A 21,710-nucleotide genomic window follows, 5' to 3' on the forward strand; every position below is an offset into this window, starting at 1 on the left:
ATCTAGCGGCAAGGTCCGAACTAATTTTCGGTCCGTTTTGTTCAAAAACATTAATTACGTACTTTTCTCTGCATATAAATGTTATCTTACATCACAATTATCATTATTCAACATTTAATTGTTTATTTGTACTCTAATAATTGATTGATATTAATATTTTTAAATAACTAGAAAACCGAAACATGTGGCGCCATCTCTCGGCGAACCGCCCAAGTTTGTCGTGAAGTAAATTAATTATTTAATTATTTAATTATTTAAAAAACTTAATATCAATTAATTATTAATGTATAAATGAACAATTAAATGTTGAATAATGATAATTTTGATGTAAGATAACATACAGAGAAAAGTACGTAATTAATGCTTTTGAAAAAACGGTCTGAAAAGTAGTTCGGACCTCTCCGCTAGATGGCGATACCATTTGTGTGTCCATTAACTGGCGTTTGTGCTTCTATATATATCAAAATATGCATGCAATGAATTTTATGATTAATAAACCATATTATTTAACAATTATGGTACTACTCGTTACTCTGGGGCAATGATGCGTCATTCGTTACTTAAGGCTACAAAAAAAAATGCGCCGGGTACAAAGGGTTAAATAAACAATATTCAATATTAAAAAAATACATTATTCTATCATGAATGAAACATACTGTAATTGTTTAACTTATTACGAACATTTTTGCAACATTGAAAATCAGCAAAATAACTTTGCACGACGACGATAATAGGACTGAATAGGACTTCATAAAAAGGGGACAAAGAAATTCACGACGAAGTTGTAAAGGATAGTAGGAAACAAGAATAATGATATACTCATTAATTGTTAACAGAAGATTGTTTAATCTATGCAATGAATATGGGATGACTATGGCTTCTTTTTATAAAACAAAAAATAACAAATTCACACTTAAATTACTAAAAATAAATAATGCGTATGTAAATAGTAAATATGAACGACTATCCACTTGAGGAAATAATAAAAGTATGAGAACGAGGACAACATATCATCGAATCGATTGCTTCTACTATCTTCCCGCAAAATATTATAATTGCTTTCTTTGGAATAAAGAATCTAGGATTCGTTTTCTTTCTTTCATCAGAATGTAATAAAACTTAATCGTTTAACTTGTTCCTACAAAGGGTAAACGCATCACACGCATAGCAAATCTCAAACTGTTGCGTTGTTGTTATTATTAAGATTGTTTAGAAAGACGTAACATTTAAAATGCTGGACAGAAGTAGGACTTGAGGAGACTAACAAAAAGTGTAACGACAAAATGAAGATGCGTTTGTTTATTATTAACCTTATGTAATATCGTTTCAAATTTTCAATTACATTATTATATATAATAAAAATAAAAATAAAAATAATAATAATCGCAATAATTGTAATAACCGTAATAATGATAATAGTAGTAATAGTAGTAGTGGTAGTAGTAATAGTAGTAGTAGTAGTAGTAGTAGTAGTAGGAGTAGTAGTAGTAGTAGTAATAGTAGTAGTAGTAGTAGTAGTAGTGTAGTAGTAGTAGTAGTAGTAGTAGTAGTAGTAGTAGTAGTAGTAGTAGTAGTAGTAGGAGTAGCCGTGGTAATAACAATAAAAATAATGGTAATAATTATGATAAAAATAATAATAAAAGTACTAATAATAATAATAATAATAACAGTGAAATAACAATAAACGTAGCAGCAGGAGGAGTAATAATAAAAATAATAATGCTAATCGTAGTAATAATAATAATAATATAATAATAATAATAAGTATAGTAGTAGTAGCAATAATAATATAATATAATGAAAATGTTTACAGGGTACATACAACTCTTTTTTTCATCTTGTATGGAGCTTTGTTAAGTATTTTCATCTTAATAAATCAGTTTCTTCTTAATTCAGTTTGTTTCTCTGTATTCATTCCTTATATTTTCACGTCGGTTAGCGCGATGCGATCGTCGAACGAGAACCTCGGGACAATATTTCAGTCATTCCTCCCCGAATCACGTTCGCATCTCGCGTAACCGGCTTATATCAGTCGTATTATAGTATATTTTCTGAACACAATGTTTTTACACATGACGTTAGGAAACTTATATTACTTTAATCCAGCCACGATGTGTTCCAAAGAATTCGGATCGAAATAAACGCGAAACAATATATTCGACGTCGTTATCGGAAAATCATTTAAACGTTTACCACTATTTCAGAACAATAATAGACACGCGACTGACGGAAATTTCTTAACGTATTCTAAATATTTTTCGTATTTTTTGTTTTTGTTATTTTGTTTTTCTTTTTTTTTTGGTTTCTTCAAAAGTGAAACGGCGACAATATTTACGGCGTAACTCTACAAGGAGCTCACTTTACTTTCGAAATGATACACATTAAATTCTTCGACGACGCGTGGTCAACAAATCTCGTACGTTTTAGTAAAATATTCGAAAGTAATGGGAAATCGTTTGGAACACAAATCGCGATCGGTTCTTACGCTATTTTAAATGTATACGTCTCTGTTGTTTGCTAATTGGCATAAATACTCTGCGTTTTGCGACAATTATTGAGTGGACAAATTCTTTTTTTTTTCCCCGGGGTACAAAAGCTATAAGAAACGCATACGTTATGAATGGAGAAATATGAAAATATTTTGAAACGTAGTCTCTGTAAAAAGTTTTCGTATGAACAATTAATTGGCGCGTTCGAAATCAACCTATCGCTGTATAATTATAAAACCCACTTTCCAACCAAATATTCTCAATCCCTTCCACATCGTTCCTTTTCTTTTTCTTTTTTTTTTTTTTATCCAATTCACTTTTTCCAATAATCGACCGCCGCTCTTCCGAGTATTTTTCGAAATTTTCTTTTTTAATAATCGCTCGAATTGCACTCGAACATTTTCCCTTCTTTGCTGCTATCGTTTTTCCATTCCAAGGAGTTCTTTCTTTTAGAATTAAGTCTTACACGACGATCGTTGTTCTCTTTCTAACACTGTATTACAATCGTTAACAATTTTAGACGATACAATAGATCGTTTCGCTGTGTGGAAATCACATAATCGGAATCATTTTATTAACACTTTGCCAACCGCCCGTTGTTCTTCAACTTTAACAACATGACCTCTATTTAAACTTTTGCAACTCTTTTAATGTAAAAGTTGATAAGATGGAACTTTTAAACGGTACCTAATGGTTGGAAATATATTCAGTGGTTTCTCATTAATTATATGAAATTAGACGAAACTGTTGAATCAACTATTTAACACTTTTATCGATGCTACTTCAATGTTTCAATGTATTTAAGCGAAACAGTTACCTAAAACTTCTCTTGTCAAGAGGAATAATCCCTGGATAACTGTTTTCCTGAAACATGAACAAAGAATCTAACAAAAAAGAAAAAAAAAAGAACCAAACAAGTCTACTTTACTTTTCTGTAAATCAACTCTTATAGTCTACCTGTCGCTATTATTTTTGATTTCAGATCGCATGTAGCATAATGGTACGAAGAGGTTTTCCCCGATTGGTTGGCAATGTGTTAATATCAACAATCGTCAGATGAGAAAATGCTTCGACGCTGCATTGAAGAAAGCTCACGTTGCGCCCAGAAGTCGATCATTTAACCCTTTGCACTCCCTTTGCAAGCAATTAACCTGTACACTGTTAGTCAACTGCAGTGTTATTTCTTAGATTTCTGACAATTTCATGGATTATACGACTTTTGTGCTTGAAATTCTTATCAACCAAAGGTAAGCGTAGATAAATGAAGATAGTTTAATGGGAACGTTAAGAACGTCACCAACAAATAACAGAGGTTTGGATAGGGGCTTAAGAATGCAAAGAGTTAAATCTTCTCTTGTTCTCTTCCATCGAAAGGAAGACTCGATCCCTCGCAGTCCAGATATTCTGATTTCAGTGGATTTTTGTCGAGGTTAGCTCGACGCATGGACCGCGACGAGGCAAAGGACGATATTCTCTAACTTACTATCTCACTCAAAAACTTTATCAAAAGCGAGATGTTCCGTACCAAAATGCAGAAATGTAACAAAGGTGTAAAAATTCGAGTTTCCCCAACTGACTAATGAGCCCAACGCGCGGTAACGGAAATTCGGAAGAGGGCACATGTGGAATCATCACACATTTTGTCTGCGTTTATAGAGCGTACTGATTTTTGCCGTTCGACGAGGTCATGAAAATGTCAGAAATCGTCGCAAACAAAACTTGGTCGAGTCTGACTGAACAATGCGTCATCTTATCGAACAATCGTACATCTCCGATGTCATACCTTTTAAAATTAAGAAGAGTCGTCTTCGAGATACAATGCTCTCTTCGAATATACAATTTTGAATAGCTTCGTGATCGTTGGTTATCCTAATCTTTTTTTAAGTATTCCATTCTTAGACATGATTGACGTAAGAAAAAGTACGACGTTTTATACAAGTCGGAGATTTTAGCGTACAGTAAAAACCTTGAAAGATTTATGCGCAAAATATGTTCTTAACGGTTTCACGTTTCAGTCGTACGTTATTGATATAAATTTTTATTAAGTTCGCGATCATTGGATGTCGTGACTTTACGTAGAATCTCCGTTGCGTCCATCGCTTACTCCAATATAAACAAGAATTCGTTACATGTTTTAGATTTAATGTATCATGCGCAATGATCGTCATACTTTGGGACAAAATAAACGTGTTAACAATACATATGTTTCAGCGAAAAATTCGAGCGAATATGGTTTCGCGAGTCATTAAATTTATCGTTAAATTCCTCGTTGCTAACTAGTAAACAAAACAAAAAAAAAAAAAAAAAAAACCTTAAGAAGTCTGCTTGGAAATACGATTCTTTGTTTAATTAAAATATTCCATTCTCGGGCATGATCAATGATTATGAAAAGTACGACGTTTAATAGAAATTTGAGACTTGTTTGCGGTGTACAGTAGTGAAAACCTTTTGAGAAATTGATACGGAAAATATACGTTTCACGTCTATGTCGTACTCTTTCGATACAAATTGCAATGACACGAATAAAAAGAGAAAATCAATAGTAGCATTAAAAATAGAATATTAAATTTGACATTGACGCTAAAATCATTCCATCGCATAATCGAAGCAAGCCGAAAATTTACGTAACGTATACACAGTATCGAGTAGTGTGCATACTGTTTATCTTTTCTTTCGTATAAAATAATCAAAAATCGTGAATAAAACGTGGAAAAATAATTTAAAAAGAACAACCTGTTTAATACATGCGTCGCAAAAAAAGAACTAGAAACATGTATAACGTCTCAAAAGATTATTATTTGTTGCAGTATATGTTTTTAGTAAGTATCGAAAATTTGGATCGCTCGTCGTGTCTCGTTTTATATTATCTTATCGCTATTGACATAATTTATTTTTACGTAATGTAACATTCTGGCAATAATATTTACGTTTCTCGAGTCACTTGTACTCCGTAACTGAACGGAAACGAAGAGAATGTTGAGGAAAACTGTTTAAAAGAGCTATATATATATATATATATATATATATATATATATATATATATATATATATATATAGCAATATATACATATATATTAATATTTAAAAAAGAATTTGAAAAAGAAAAAGTTAAAATGCCAGGAAAAGGTTTCGAACTAATATGCCAATGATATAACAAAATATACAGGGTGTCACACCTAAACCACCTGAATATCTCTTTCAATTGTGATAATATAACAAATATTTTACATGTAATTTGAATGGTTTGAAACTCAAATTGCGTGTAAAATATTTTTTATATTATCACTACTGGAAGAGATATTTAGGTAGCCTGGTTTAAGTATGACACCTTGTATAATAATAACAAATAGCGCTAGATACAATTATCGAAGTGAAACGGCAAAAATCAATTACGACTGCCATTGAAAACATATGCATATGAGTACGCGCGTATCGTTTATTATAAAGTATCTAGGTTTTGTATGATTATATCATTCTTGATCGATCTTACGTGTATACTGCTTTTTAACTTTCTTATTACTGTTTTTTTTTTCTGTATAAATATGTATTGTTGTTAAATGATGCAAACCTCGTTTGTTTAAAGTCCTTGATCAGCAACAAACCGACGTTTGCAACGTCCTCTTCTCTATTCGTCAAAGTAAATAAAAGAGTCGAGTTTACAATGCCAGTGTCCACTTCTCACACTTAAAAGCTAAAACCTAAAGCTGCACTCTTATCGTTTACCTATGTATATTGTACAAATAACTAGCATTTGACGCGACTGTTTGCTAGCAATTACTTGCTAAACCGTTTACATTTGTGACATTGTGTATAAAACTCTATTGGAGTACATGCTTACACTGGTAATCCTTGCTTTTTCCTCCCGTTTTATGCATCTTTATAATAGTAATTATCACGATTTCGCTCTCTAGGCCACACAGTTTGGGTTGCCAAAATTTGTTATAACGACGTTGCGCACGCGACTAAAGCATTTTCGAGCGTTTGCAGAATCGGGCAGGACCCGAGAGGCCAGCTGGGTTCATCCTCACTAGACCATATTTGTCCGTCCGTGCTCACAAGCAAAGTATCATAAGCTTCTGTGCCGGACGCGGCGTATCCGTGCCCAATGTAAGACCAGTCGGCTTCTTAAGATAGACAAACGAAAAACTAAGAAGAGAAAGAAAAAACTAATGGAAAAGAGGAGGCTTCCCTCGTGTCTTCCTTTGCATTCCTTCGTAATACTTCTTTAAATTCGTTTCGTTTCATCTTTTTTTTTTTTTTTTTTTTTTTTATATTTTGTTCTTTGGAAGCTGACTCGTTATATTATATTCTCAACATCACCCCTTTTACAAACGTTCTTTCTACATAATTAATCTCTGCCTCTGATCCATTACATATACTTTTACTAACGTCAGTTTCGCGCGGCAGTGTGTTGTTATCAGTGTAATATTTATTTCTAGACTTAGAGACTCGTTTCGCAGCCGACAGAACGACGAAATGCAAAGCAACGCGACGGGGAAGGACCTTCAAGTTCCTGCTGCCCGTTCTCACTGCTCTCCTTCCTTTTATCTTTTCGTAAACAGTACGATAAAGTTTGCGGTATCGTCGCGAACATTGTATATACAGTATGTATAATCACCTAATATATTTCGACGGTACCGCGGATACAGTACATATTCTCATCGAGCGTCGTTGTAGTTTCGTTCGCTCTTTTTGCGCTCTCAGTGGATAGCGACTGGACTCTGCTGGACGCATACTCCGACCATAGGACTGTCTTCCCTTTCCGAGTCTCTCTGTTTGCCGGTTGACACCGTCGACGGTTGTCTGACTATTCCATGCGCATCTGTCGTCGGATAACCGTAATTATAGAAGTTTTGCTGTTGTATCATCGGTGAGGTCATCATCGCGGGCAGATGGGGTATTCCAGGAAGAATTAGGCTATTATACGATCCGAGAGAGCTTTGTATCAGGGAACTGTCCACGGACTGCATGGACATTGGCCCGCTCGCAGACACCCCGGTGGCAGATGTCGACGGATAGCTCGTCGTTCCAACGCGCCGATTACCCAAATGGCGGGGCGAAGAATCGCACTCCATCGGTTGGTAGCCAGGGAGGCTTGATCCTTGAATCGGATTGCCACTGTTGCTGCTTCCCTGTCCTGACATGGTTACCAGTCCTGGGACATCAAGAAAATACAACCTTAGATTCTTTAGCTAATCCAATACAATTAATCACACTAATCCAAAGATCATTCCACGAAGTACTAGCTCTTACGATAGAACATCACTATGGGAGAGTTAAAACAAATGAACAAAATTTCTTTTCAACTACAGGGACACATTCCAGGCATCCAACTTAACTTAATTTCTCTCTATCCTTTTCTTTATATACACAGAATGTCCCATATAAAGTGTTACAAGCTGTTTTCTCGGATATCGACTTCATCTTTTCGCTACTAGACAGTCTAATCTTGTAGTGCGCAATCAGTTTGTTTGCAGTGAGTGTTGGGGAAGGATAGAAGACTTGATAAACTTTTTTCGATGGAAGGTAGTCCTTTGGATAGCACTTGTGAAACTGACTAACATTTGCTCGAACCATTTTCTTATAATTACGAATAGTTGTTAATGTGTGCCGAATAGCATACTATTGGTAGCATTACGCTTCCCAGCACACATAATTTAATGTACTCTACCTAAGTACATAATCATATTGTTCTATACTAGCTGAGGATTTTTCCTTCTGTAAATGACACAAGGAGACTAATGTTTTAGCGTGTCGAAGGAAGTGAATTTGTATCGTAGCTTTCACTAATAATAACTTTGTATCGAATTTAGATTAGCTGGCCGATGTACGTTTGTATGCTGCGCACAATTGGCACTAAATGAATTTGTCCGAGAATAAAGTCGAAAGCAAAGGATATATTTAATCAATCCTATTAAATCAACAAGGGAGAACGCCATTCGAGTCGAAAGAATGCTAATATTTGGGAATCTGTTTTACGGATTCTGAATGTTTAATATAAATGCAACAGTATATCCTTCAAACCATATTTTTGACAATATTCGTAAAAATAGGTCAATCTACATACATAATAATAATAATAATAATAATAATAATAATAATAATAAAACACAGGACGTTCTAGTAACATACTGTATAATAAATTGTACAAAGTAAATCATAATCGATTGAATGGTATATCTAAACATTTTTGTGAGAAAAATACAACGATACGTATCATAAATTCTTAAATTGACGTGAAATTGACCGATAACGTTTGTTAGTTACCTTTTAGAAATCTATATAAATATTTGTAAGACACATAATGTACTTGATAAGTAATATAGTACCGATGACTACAGTACCCACAGTTATGCGTCAACTTTACTCGCAAACAAATGCAACTCAAAGATTTCTTTTAAGGAAAGGTTAGACAGAATTATGAATTAATTTTAGCATGCAGTAGCTTTTTTCATTGCCTGATCACAGGACAGATTGTATGCAAGTTTATATTATAAATGGTCGTGGAACTTGATAGCCTTGGCAAGTAAAAGTTTAAATTCAATATAGATACTTAACTAGAATGTTTACTGTTCACTGTTTACACACTGGTAATTCATCATCCTATTTACCTAAATTTTAACAAAAAGGGAACGAATATATGCTCGAGTTGGTTGTCAATGGAATTTATACACAGGGTGAGCCACATCAAGCGTTACAAGACTGAAACTAATGAAGATACTTCATTTTTGCTACAGTTACACAGTGCAGGGAGTCTAATCTTGTAGTGCGCAACAAAACTTTTTGTAGCGAGCGTTCGAGAAGATAGAAGAAGACCCTCGTACATTTTTGTTATGAAAAGGTGATTATTTGAACAGAGTTAACTTTATTGTAGTTATTTTAACACATATTTAACGTTATAATTTTGTAACTATGCAGAATAAAAAGAAATGGTTCGAGCAAACGTTATTCGATTATATAAGAACTATCCAAATAATCCCATTCTGTTAATACAAACTTGAGGTTCTCCTTATTCTCTAATGCTCGCTGCAAAAAAAAATGTATTGCACGCTAAAAGATTAGACCCCTTGTGCTGTTCAACTGTAGAAAAGCGTAGTTTCTGAGAAAACAGCTTGCAACACTTTATATGGGACACTCTGCATATTATCGTGTACTTTTGTTTTCATCTTTGATGCAGAATGTACAAAGTAGAATGAAATTGTAAGAAAACAATTGGAACATGATGGGATAGATGTGCACACATTGGGTCGATAAAATGTTCGTTGTAATAGTAAAATTTAATATATGACTCGCATATATGACGAAGATGCACTCCTAAACGTGCTATATGCAAGCAGTTAAATCATGCATGAAATAAAAGACAAGACAACGAAGTAATCGCTCTACAGAATAAAAACTTAACACAGATATATATGCAGTTCAAATACTTTTAGTTGGAATATGCTCTTCGAAAACGAGTAAACGAAACATGATATAGATTGTAGTAGACCGTTGAAAATATTATACTATATGTATACATGCAAGTGAATATGTACCAAATGCTAATCTTCCATTTGATTATGTAATTTATGGAAAAGTTAACGTTAAAGAGAACATATTCCAGCGATGATATTTGATATTTACTGTTTGAAAATTCTAATGTAGCACGTGTCATTTCGACAAGGATATTCTTAGGCAACTAGGGTAGTAATCTGGTAGTAAATGTTGTAACTGTGGAAGATACGTTGAAAGTATCAAAGTTTGGAGGCACGGGCAATCAATGTGAATCCGTGTCTCGTTTCAAGAGTCGGAGGTGCGAGTATCTTTTGATCAAGCAAGCAAGGCTTCGTATTCGAGGCCAGGATATGATTACCAGGGACATTGTTAGTCTTTTAGCTTGTAGGATTGTTTGTTAGACAAAACTTACTTATGTTAGTAAGTAAGATTAGGGTTGGGGCCTAGGACAGGTCGTCGCCGCCCCGCGGATACGACAGTCATCGAGCCACGTACTGTCCCCCCATCATATCTACGGGCAACAACAAGTATCGTTTAGTTTGCGCAGAAAATAAAATATATACCTTACAGCGTAACACTATTTTAATTATTTAACTAGTCGTCAAAGGTCTGATACAATTACTAACGAAACAGGTTTTACGCTCACTGTGTTAACAATGGTCAAGACAATTTTTTAAAAACATAAATATTAACAAATGCAATTTGCCAATTTTCCATTTATTCTATTCGTACTTCGTTTCTTTCATAAATTATAATAAAAGAGAAAGTTTCTTATTTTCTGCACAAATTAAAGGCCTGCCTAAATCTTCGATGCGATGGAGCAGTTCCTTGAAAAGTTCATTCGTAGTCAATTCGACATGATGTTAATTCGTTGAAACTGAAGTAAGAACTATTTTTTTTTTTTCAGAATATTCTAGTTTAGACTTTACTTCGAAAAGAAAAAAACTATACGAGACAAGAAAATTTCAATGACTCCCTCAATCTGTTACGCGAGATAACAAAAGTAGCGTACAGTATTGAAATTATTTCTGAGCGATACGTAGCGTAACTTTTAAGATATCTATGATTATTCACAGTATTCGATCGAATACGTGATACAATCATCGTATATTTTGTATGGTAACACGTGGTTTTCTTTCCATGAATAATTTTCTTCAAGTAGCAAAGACAGATAATAATGGAAAATACTCTAATCAGACAATTTCAATGTGAAATATAAAAAGAAAAAGGATTAACTGTATATCTACTATATAATATCCTCTCATCAAATAAATTGAAATTAATATGGTACAGTTCAAACTCTAGCGAGTGTCTATTTAAAAAGACTATGACCGTAAGCGACACGATCTTAACGTGTCGAAATATGTTAACTAGGAACAAGAACCGATAGCATCCATCAAAATGTCAGATACACGCGTAAAATGTGTTATTAAATCAAAAATGACACGTTCTTTCGATTAAAACTTTGTTTAAGAAACAAATTCTGGAATCTTACCATGATCCTGGCTCATCGACACTACTGCCGGGCTCGTGTTAGCACTGTTGGCAGCAGCGATATTCGTGTTGGTCCCCTCGTCGGCTGTTCGCTTAAAGAAATTGTGCTGAAGCGCGTAATAAGGTGTCACTCTTGTTTTCGGATCAAAGTCCAGCATCCGCAGAATTAAGTCTTTGAATTTGAGGTAATCGGAGATTGAATGACCAGGTTCACCTATCCTTCTTCCACCAGGGCCTCCGTTTTCGACGCCTAGGATATCGTGCAAGCGTCTAGTGCCGGGAGGTTTGTACCTTTTGTCCTTGATCTTTTTCAGCACGTACGAGCCATCCGTGGGGACTTTGTCAAAGTATTTCCGCGCTTTATGCGCTTGGTCCAATATATGTTTCGGCGGCATTCCTAGTACTTCTACGATTTTATTCATTTGATCGACCTGTAGACAAAACCGAAACGTTAAAATTACGTTTGAATAAGCATTTAAGTAGCTAGCATTCGGCTAGCTTCCTCAGGTTTATGTCTGAATCGGGCTACGCTTACATTTCCACTGATGTATCAGTGCATGATTTTACTCCTGAAGAAGCCAGCTGCAACGATAGCGAAACGAATATAATACTTTAACCAAATTTTCACAGACTTGTTTCTATTACTACAAGTAATAACTCTGCCAAATTTTAAAGCATTTCGTCAATTTTTCGTCGGAGTTATGAAAAAACGTAACGACGTAATCGAACTGGATGAAGTTATGGAAGAATGGCGATGTTGAAATGTAACATTCGTTACCTCATTGGCCCCACTGAACAGAGGTTCTCCCGTATGCATTTCAACTAAAATACATCCTAGACTCCACATGTCTATCGCAAGGTCGTAAGGTATTCCTAATAGAACTTCAGGAGATCGATAAAATCTGGATTGAATATATTGGTATATCTGAAAACGTGATTAGTAACAATTAGTTTTTCAACCTTTACAAACAGTGGAATGCCGTGTACGTTGTGCACTCACTCTCTGTCCAAGTTGACACGAACTACCGAAGTCCACTATTTTTATCGCGCTTCGTTTAGGATTGCATAAAAGTATGTTTTCAGGTTTCAGATCACAGTGAATGATGTTCAATTCCGGTGTAGACAGGAACAAAAGGGCAGTACACAGTTGCTGTGCAAACTTCCTTGTTAAGTTCAACGACACTCCTCGAAAATTCGTATTTCTAAGTAGATCATACAGATTATACGATAACAGTTCGAATACCAGACATAAGTGATTTCGCCACATAAAATGCCTCTTTAGCTTAACTGGAATTCAAAACAGTTGTTTTTATACAATTTCATCGGTGATAGAATAGATTGCGACGTAAAATATCATTAACCCTTTTACTAAGAACGGCGTATATATCGAAGATTAGATTCAGAGAAATCAATTTTAAAAAAATATCACGTTACAGAGAATGACACGAACAAACTTTTTTATATTTACAATACAATTTTGTATATTAATAATTTATAAAATATATAAAGTTTATTAATATTTAATTGTAAATGAGTACTTATCAGATGCTTTTCATTATCATTCTCTACAAGGTGACATTTTTTAAAACTCGACTGTTCCTCGCCCCTTGGGATTTCCAGCAAAAAATCGTGCCGCATTCAAAGGGTTAATTTCAGGACCAGCGCGACACAAACCTATATAATATTTGTTCTCGGTATCCGCCCTATTCATCATTTCTAATAGCCTCACTTCGATTTGCGCTTGATTTAGAAAAGGTTTTTTGTTCTTGATAATTTTTATTGCCACTTGCGTTTGTTCTTCGTGATCAAACGCTTTCACTACTTGGCCGAAGCTGCCTTTACCTGCAAGCGTAACAAATTTTCAATCCATAACATTCCATTAAATTGTTAGTTTATTTGTATTCAATATACATATAGGGTTTTATTGTGACGGAATCGAAATTGTAATGACATTACAATTAACGAAACGTAATATCTTACCTATTAACGAATCGATCTCATAACGATCGAGGAACTTTTCCCCATTCTTGATAATGTAATCATGATTATCGTCATCCCAGCCATCGTTGTACAATTTTCTTTCCTTTTTATGGGAACCATCTTCTCCTTGCATTTGTTGCGCCCTTCTTTTTTTCTTAGCGTAATAAACCTGTAAACGTAAACAAATTAACAAACGTAACGTAGAAAAATGTTGGACGTTATACAAGGTGCCGCATAGAAATTAATCTACGCCTCTTAGAGTTTCAAGCAAAAGTCGTTCCCCAGGTCAAAGTGTTAAATTCCCTGACAATTGTCACTTTGTGGCCCCTCTGTTACTATAGATGTAGATATAGATATAGGGGTGGAAAATTGTTGAAAAGCGTCCGTCACCTCATTGATGTGTTTGTAAGTTTTGATGAGGTCGACACTGAGCTTTCTAAGGGGTGCGGTGGCTGGATCACGAAACCTATGGGGTATCCTGGCTTGCATGGCGTGAATGTCCGCAGGAGTTTCTTGGGGGACCCCACCGGCTCCTCCACCTACGCCAGTGCCCCCGCATACCGTGGGGGGCAGGGGTTCCTCTGCTACTAGACGACCATAGAGAGGTGCGCCACCACCGCCACCCCCGCCACCACCTGTTCCCGCCCTCCCGCCTACTGAAAATCAAACATCACACAATTAGTACAAGTTCGTAAACACAGTTCATTTTTAACGAGTACATGAAAAATCATTGTTACGGACAATATTAGTTTCTCATGAAAATCGACAGGTGGGACCCCCTTGGGAATTCTTAAAAAGATTTTTCTCACCATTTTTAAAAAATTGGTACTTCAGTTTAGAGAAAAACGTTCTGTATGTTTTTTTGTGGGATTCCATGAGGGATCCACAAGGAAAAAAGTTTCGTTCCAAAATGTTCATTACTAAGGTAGCTATGAATTTTTGAAGATTAGGTGGATTTTAGGTATTTTTCCCAAAATGAACTAAAAAATAGACTCTTTCGATTGTTCGATACTTTTTAAAAGTTTTTTCAAATTTTACTCGAGAACACTGGCCAAACTACAACACACAGTATACGATACTCCTCCCTTGACACGCGAACATAATTCTTTCGCGTGGAAAATGAAATAGTAATATCGCGTCAGTGTAAACAATATCGATGTTGTAATAATGTAATCGCGCGAATCGAGCGAAATGTCCGGTGACTTATGGACGGGGGTGTAGGTGAAAGTCAATCTATATCAGGAAACATGAATGAAGCGGAATGCGTGCTGGTTATCGCACGACCTGTGTTAGACTTCGTGACCTCGTTGCGTGAATTCTCAATTACATGCACCGTAACATTGCACATACGTGCTTTGCATACCGTGGTTAAACTACTTTTAAGTAGACTTGGACTTCTTAGTATCGAGAGCTAATCAAACCTACGTAACTTGACGTTTACTAGATCTGAATTGGTTAAACGGTTAACCCTTTGCGGTTCACATTTCTTCGTTACATTCTTGTCGAGGCTAGCTCGACGTACGACCGCGAAGGACCAACACGTTCCATTTTTATTTTAATGCCGATAATAGTTTTCGAAACTCTAAGCTGTTCAAGGTTGCCTAACGATTGATAGCAACAACAAAAAGAATTGCTGTTAAATTCGTGAAAAAAAATTACAGTTACATGAATTATAATAGTATTTCTATATTCTACTTTGTAATACTGATTCGAGTACAGTAGGTAAATCATAAATAGTCCTCGAACTTTTCGAAAAGTGTTGAAATATCGCAAGAAAATAATTGAAATTCGAGGGAATCGAATCGAATGAAGAGTTTTAACGTTGAGATATTCAGAAAGCGTGCGTGGAACCATGCGCTTGTATGCATTGCGCAGCTAGACAAAGACAGATGGACACTTCTACCTATCTCTGTCTACTAACGCACGCGCCGTAGAAATCAGACTGTGTATCATTGACTTTGAATTAGCTCTGTACATTACGAATTTATATAACGTATACGGTTGTTATGTTACGCATTTAAACAATTTACGTATTCTGTAACACTAGTAGCGGACAAATGTTACAAGAAAACAATTGAAAGCCGACCGAATTTAATGTAATAAAGAGTTAACGTTGCTAAGGCGCGAATAACGATGTACTCTTACGCGTGCGCTGCTAGACAAAGACAAATAGGGTAACGCAGTTTTCCTTCCCTTTTTACCCGTGGTACCCCTACTCCGTCTACCATATATTTTTATGGTTGGGGTAGTCTAGATTTGGCTTAGGGTTAGGTTAGTTCTGCAGTGTGTTATTTGATCATAAAGATATCAACACATGTAAGTAAATCTGACCCTGTAAAAATGTTCTAGAATCGAACCTTCGGTCCTTATATTCTAATAACGTCTCCAGAACACATGTGTCGTGTCGAGAGGTGCTTGTTCCAACGTAGATTTTTTTTTCTTCGAACGTGCTAACATATTAAAAATATACGTTCAAAGCGTAATCGCAATCGTGAAAAATTTACGCCGACATTCCTTGTAAAAACGATAAGCAACGTGTAGTGGACTAAAAATGATTGCTAGCCTTAGGTCACATGTACGTACAAGCTATTCGATATTACGTACACAATGCTATTGTTAACGCTCTACCGACCAGTGGTTTGTTGATCAGCTTTTCGCTAAGACAACCATTAAATATCTTTGTAACATCATTTTAATTGTTTTAAATATAAATTGTTATCGATACAAGATTTTTTTTTTTTTTATGGAACGTTGATATTGAATAGAAATTGAAAAGTTGCTTCTTAAAGGAAACAAATTAGACTATGTTCTTAATCTTTAAAAAATTCTTAAACCGTGTACACTCTAAGTACGCAATTTAAAAAACAAAAATGTAAAATGTTTTTTCATTGAAACAATTTTTAATTGTTACCGAGTTATTTTCTGTTTAAGGTCCAAAAGGCCCATTCTCATCCATCAATTTTAAAATTGGCTGACTCTGCGAGAATAAAACTGGACTGGGCGAACTTTAAAGCGGTGCCGCACGCGAACCGTGCGCACGTGCGTTTCCTTGTTAGGGGTCAACAGGCCGATTGCCACGCCAGTTCCTCGTACCCAGAGAAGTCCTCGATATTTCTTCGAATTATACGACAAAATGACGACTGAACTTACTTTTATCGAAAGGAAAATATTGGAACAAATCGGAAACGGTGGACACTTTAAATGGATCAGTTGGAGTAAGATAGCGATACATTTGTTGAAATAAATAAAATTGTTGGGGCATTACGACTGTTTATGAACGAAATATCGCAGTCACCGTTATCAAGATTACGGGTAAACTCGTGAAACTGTACATTCCAATGACAAATACAAAGCGAGAGAGAGAGAGCTGGGTTACCACCCAGCACCGTTTGCTTTTCTTTCTTTCAGAACAGTGTGCGTACGATACATTCGAACAGAGTACATTGCCATAACAGTTTGCACGTCTAAACAAGCGTATGATAAAGAAAAAACGAAATGCAAAACGCATTATAGGGAGGAGGAAAATATAAAAATTGAAGATGGTTGGTGAAAGGAAAATTTAATAAGGAGAGAAAGAGAGATTAGAAGAGAGGAGAACGAGAATAGAGAATAGAGAATAGAGAAGAAAGAAGAAAGAAGGATTTTTGGTAAGCGTTTGGTAAGGAGCGAGGAGTAACGCGTAGCGATGCGACGCAGGATCCATCCTGCAGGACAACAACGCACAAAAAAGAGCTCGACTGGAGGAAGAAGGAGACGGGGCGGGTAGAGGAAACAGAAGAGTGGATAAGGGCAGCCGGCATAGCAACAGAAAGACAGCTTCGAAACGAACAGTTGAGCGGTTCTGGTGCTGTTGCCGTTGGTGTTGCTCGCTCTTGCTGTTACCGTTACCGACTACGGGGCCTATGCTCTACGACGCGCATGGTAAAGGAGGGAGGGAGGGGAGGTGAAGAAGGACGAGGTGGAGGAGGAGGAGGAGGAGAGTGGGAGGGGAGGAAACGGGAAAGTTGGCGCGCATGTGTGCGTGTGAATGAGATAGGGGGTGAGCTAGCAAAAGAGGAGAGTCGCGTATTGATCCTGTCGCGCGGGGGTGGAGCGACCGCCGACCGACTGGCTGGTCTGTCTTCTATACTAGCGCGAGTCGCGAATTGCGAGTTGCGACAGGAGAACGAGACGGAAAATACGAGAGGAGAGAGTAGCCCTTACAGGACAGGGGCTCTCGCCTCTGTCGGCTCTGTATCAACACCACAGACTATGATAGAATGCATCGAAGCCGCGCGAAGACGTCGCGTTGGCTTGAAATCAGGTGACCACGACTTATACCAGTTATTCGCTCTTAACCCCTACCCCTACCACCCACTCTCGCCGACTCACCCGGCCTTCACGCGTTTTATCTGCTTCAAAAAAAAAAAAAAAGAAAAAAAGAAAAAAAAATGGGAGAAAGTGATTATTTGAAGTACGCATCCATCTTTTCGGCGTAACCTTCAGACAAATCTGTCCCTATCCTCCACATGATCTTCCGCGTTTACAGGCAGAAGAGAAATTGAACGAATCGCGGAAACCTATCTTGAAAAGTATCTCTTTTGATTGTTTAAGCGATTTGTGGAAAAGAGAAACGAACGTTGATGGTTGGTTTGTTGCAGGACGTGCGAGTTAACACTGCTTTAAAAATAATTTCAAAATTCCATATCGAAATTATATCATTAACCTTAACGTAATGGTTGTGACCAAGTCTGCTACGTATCAACACCATAGCCTACGATAAACTAACGAACTGGTCTGCCCTGGGCCTAAAATGTTTTTGATAAATGGAAAAAAAATATTCAGTGCGTAAAGTGTCTCTGAATACCGAGAAGACAGTGGAATCTCGATTATTGCAGGAAATAGGGGCTGAAAGTACTGCAGTAATCGAGGTTACCAATGTGACGAGTAGCGCCCCTTGGTATATCCTCATTGTTTATGGCCCATACGCAGCGTTTGCAACCATACTTGTTGCTTAGCGACCATTCCCTTCGCTTCTCGACACCATGAATCTGGCTATCGTGCAATAATCGAGGTTCCATTACCAAATAACATCCCGATATTTTACTTGGAATTTATTCGAAATGGAAGAACTCGAAAATCGGTATTTCAATGTAACAAAATGACGAGTAAGTGTTTCCTACTTAAGCCGGAGTTACAAATACTCGAATGTAAATGAAAACACAAACTGTTTTTCTGCCATCCAAGTTCAACGCCTGCTAGAGTGCTCTAACCGAAGGATACATCGAATGTAGTTGGAAGAAAGAGGAAGAAAAAGAAGAAGACAAAGATGCAATAGCAGAGGGACAGACTGCCAAGTCGAAAATACATATCAGTTGAACGGTCTAGCTTAAAGTCTTTAAATTTTTCGAGAGTCGCTGATCAGGCATCAGTCCAAAAATGGATCCCATTACGGTATCGCCGACGTTCAATCGTTGCTTATAATCCGACTTTCTCTCCTCTTCGAACATAAATCTCGATCGATAGCCGGTCTAAATGAAAAAACCTTTTGGTTCCTACTTCTTTACCGAATTCGTTAATTTATTTCAACATTACCTACACTCTCTACGTGTTCTCGCAGAATCTGACGAGCACGACTCCTATTTCATTTTTATTTATTGTTATTATACTCTACGTGCCCTCTACGCAAATTTTCAATAGCCAAATTTCACGTATTGTCGCGCTTGTACGTATGCGTTGCTAGACAAAGACGGATAGGGTACCGTGTTTTCTTTCTCTTTTTAATTGTGGTACGACTGTGATGCCAGTGGTTGCTCCCAACTCGCGCATGTGCGCTGTTATTTATTTATTTATTTATTTTTTTTGCGTCATTAGAGTATCTAATGCGACCATAATAAAACTCGTGCCCTTAGTCGCCTCAAACAATGATATAATACAAGTTTCAAAGAATTGGGACTACGCATCGTTTCCTATAGTTACAGTATTGCGCGATCAGCTCTTCTCACTTCGCATGCGCGAGTTGGAAGCAACACTGGCATCACACTCTGGCTCCTCTGCTCTATGTATAACATCTCTATGGTCTCCACACGTGACGATTTGTGGTTATCAGTGGATGCACAGTTTTTTTCGAACTTTCTTTTCGTTTCATCGGTTGAAATTATTAACTGATTTTTATAGAGATGGTGTTAACGAAATTGAAAAAATTCAAAGAAATTATATTTTAAATGTTCCTTTAAGATAAGATATTTAGGACATTGCAGGTGGAAGTCGTATCTTTTGGATAAGATAGATGATATTTATACCTGTTTCTGCTGTGATCGAACTAAGATACTGTTAAAGTGTTAAAGACACTTTGTTTTCAATCGAATACAAAAATATTTCACGTGCTACTAAACTGAATAATGCCCGAAACAATCGTATATAATTTATGCATTATGTATACAAACTTTATATAAAAGTTTGAAAAGGGTCATTTGACCTGCAGTGGTAGATTTAGTGTTGATGGTACTATCTCTGTTCACGTTTCTCTAATTAACATTGTTCCAACAAGTGGTCAGTTAATCGGTCAAGTTTTTATACAGTCCACTCGTGTGGAGTGCCAGTAATGTTCGAGATAAAAATTTGAAAACAGTTTGTTTGGTCGTTTGAGATCTAAATAGGTTATCAAAAAAATGATTGGTTGTTGATGTTAGCAGTGACCCCCCTTGACAGCGAAACCGAAAGTTTCCGTGAAGGGTAAGAGTGAATAAAAAGATGAAAGTGAGAAATGATAAATTCGAAGGGATAATTATTTCTATAGTTTGGACCAAGATACTTACATTGTTGCTTATGCCTGGATTCCATAAGGATCATTTGTTCGTGTTTGTGCCACGCAGCATCGGTAGTATCTGTCCCCGCCATACCCCTCGCAGCTGCGGAGGGTGGTTGGACACCCCCACGGCCTCCACCGCCTCCACCCCCGCCGCTTCCATACTCCATACCAGCGGCACCCTTACCCTTCCCTCCCTCCCACCCTTTCACTTCTGCCCCCGGCAGTCTTCAGACGCTCACAACATGGGGCACGCCAGCCCTCTCAATACCGCTTCACAGCGCGCACCCTCTTTCTTCCTTCCTTCTTTCCCTTCTTCGCCGCGCGCGCGCGCGCGCACGCACACACACACACACACTTATTTTTTCCTCTTCTTTCTTTCTTTCTTTCTTTCTTTCTTTCTTTCCTTATCTTCAACTCTTCTTTCCCAGGTGTTCCTTTTCACGGTCTCTTTCTTCCTCTTTTCTTCCTTTAATCACTACACCCTCTTGTCTTCAGCTTCGTTCCCCTTCCTTTTCTATGTTACTCCAGTTTGTCCCCTCTCTCTCTCTCTCTCTCTCTCTCCCTTTCTTTCTTTCGTTCGCACTCTCTGTCCTTGGCTCTCGCAAAAATGTCTCAATCTTTTCGAATCCAAGCAATCAGCGGACGAAACGCAATCGATTTTGGACAAAGAACGCGGAAGTGAAACTCATCGATATATCAACGTTTGCATCACTTACTTCTTCATTTTGCCCCCTCGTATATTCCTCCTTGTATCAACGTTCCAACGTTTTCGTGTACCCTTGTAAGAGAGAGAGAGAGAGAGAGAAAGTTCCCGGAACTTTCTTCCGTTCGAGAACTCGTAAACGTCTTCTTGCTCGTTTTCCCTCGGTTCGACCTGGATGTATCTCCTTTTCTCTCATACGAAAAATAACTCTTATTTACAGATACACTGAGTCCTTTTTACTTCTCGCTCTCTCTCCCTCTCTCTCTCTTTTTATTACGCGATCCAGAAATGCGTGCACACGCTTTCGGTTACCCCTCTCACGGCCGATCCCTCTCGTTTGGAACTTTCTTCCCGTCCTTTCAACCAACTTCTCTAGCCTTACGCGACTGCGGAATCGGCGCACCTTTTCTTCGCTTATTTCGAACGCTACGAGCGTTCGCTAATTCTCTTGGTTTGCGAGTACTTCTTCTTTGGGGAAAGATACGTCATTCGATTTCGCTCTCAACGTCCATGATCCTCGATGCTGGTGTCTGAAATCAGACCGGAAGAATAATTGTTACTATGCCATTCTCAAACCTATTGGAATTGTTTCTGCTATCGTTCTTCCGCCAGTTAGTTTCGCTGTTCTAACTTGAACCCGGTTTGAGTTATCGTGCCCACCCCACAGAACCATTTCTTTCTTTTTTTTTTTTTCAGACGCTCCACTGAATCGTCCGCCGAGCCGGCATTTTTCCACGAACGAAAAAAATATAAAATGATT

The 21,710-nt window shown here is 37.1% G+C and overlaps 1 protein-coding gene and 1 long non-coding RNA gene across 3 annotated transcripts; one reads left to right on the forward strand and one right to left on the reverse strand.

The window, feature by feature from the left end:
• Positions 1-554: 554 nt before the first annotated feature.
• Positions 555-1,579, forward strand: LOC128894174 (uncharacterized). Its single transcript, XR_008461471.1, has 2 exons — positions 555-1,478; positions 1,548-1,579. It is a non-coding gene; the product is annotated as an uncharacterized LOC128894174 (long non-coding RNA).
• Positions 1,580-4,049: 2,470 nt separating this feature from the next.
• On the reverse strand, positions 4,050-20,636 carry LOC128893516 (serine/threonine-protein kinase minibrain). 2 transcript variants are annotated; one of them, XR_008461360.1, is made up of 9 exons: positions 20,255-20,636; positions 13,848-14,113; positions 13,458-13,626; positions 13,152-13,319; positions 12,478-12,764; positions 12,256-12,402; positions 11,479-11,908; positions 7,108-7,644; positions 4,050-6,613 (listed from the first exon to the last, which is right to left on the reverse strand). XR_008461360.1 is itself a non-coding variant. In XM_054154524.1 (8 exons), exons 1-8 carry the CDS (start codon positions 20,412-20,414, stop codon positions 7,190-7,192), a joined length of 2,082 nt encoding a protein of 693 aa, XP_054010499.1. In that variant the 5' UTR covers positions 20,415-20,636; the 3' UTR covers positions 4,050-7,189. The 2 variants fall into 2 exon arrangements, 1 of the variants encoding a protein (XP_054010499.1); XM_054154524.1 differs by having other exon boundaries at positions 4,050-7,644.
• Positions 20,637-21,710: the final 1,074 nt, after the last annotated feature.

The sequence above is a fragment of the Hylaeus anthracinus genome, unplaced genomic scaffold (assembly GCF_026225885.1).
Source record: "Hylaeus anthracinus isolate JK02 unplaced genomic scaffold, UHH_iyHylAnth1.0_haploid 3, whole genome shotgun sequence".
NCBI classification, from domain to species: Eukaryota; Metazoa; Arthropoda; class Insecta; order Hymenoptera; family Colletidae; genus Hylaeus; species Hylaeus anthracinus.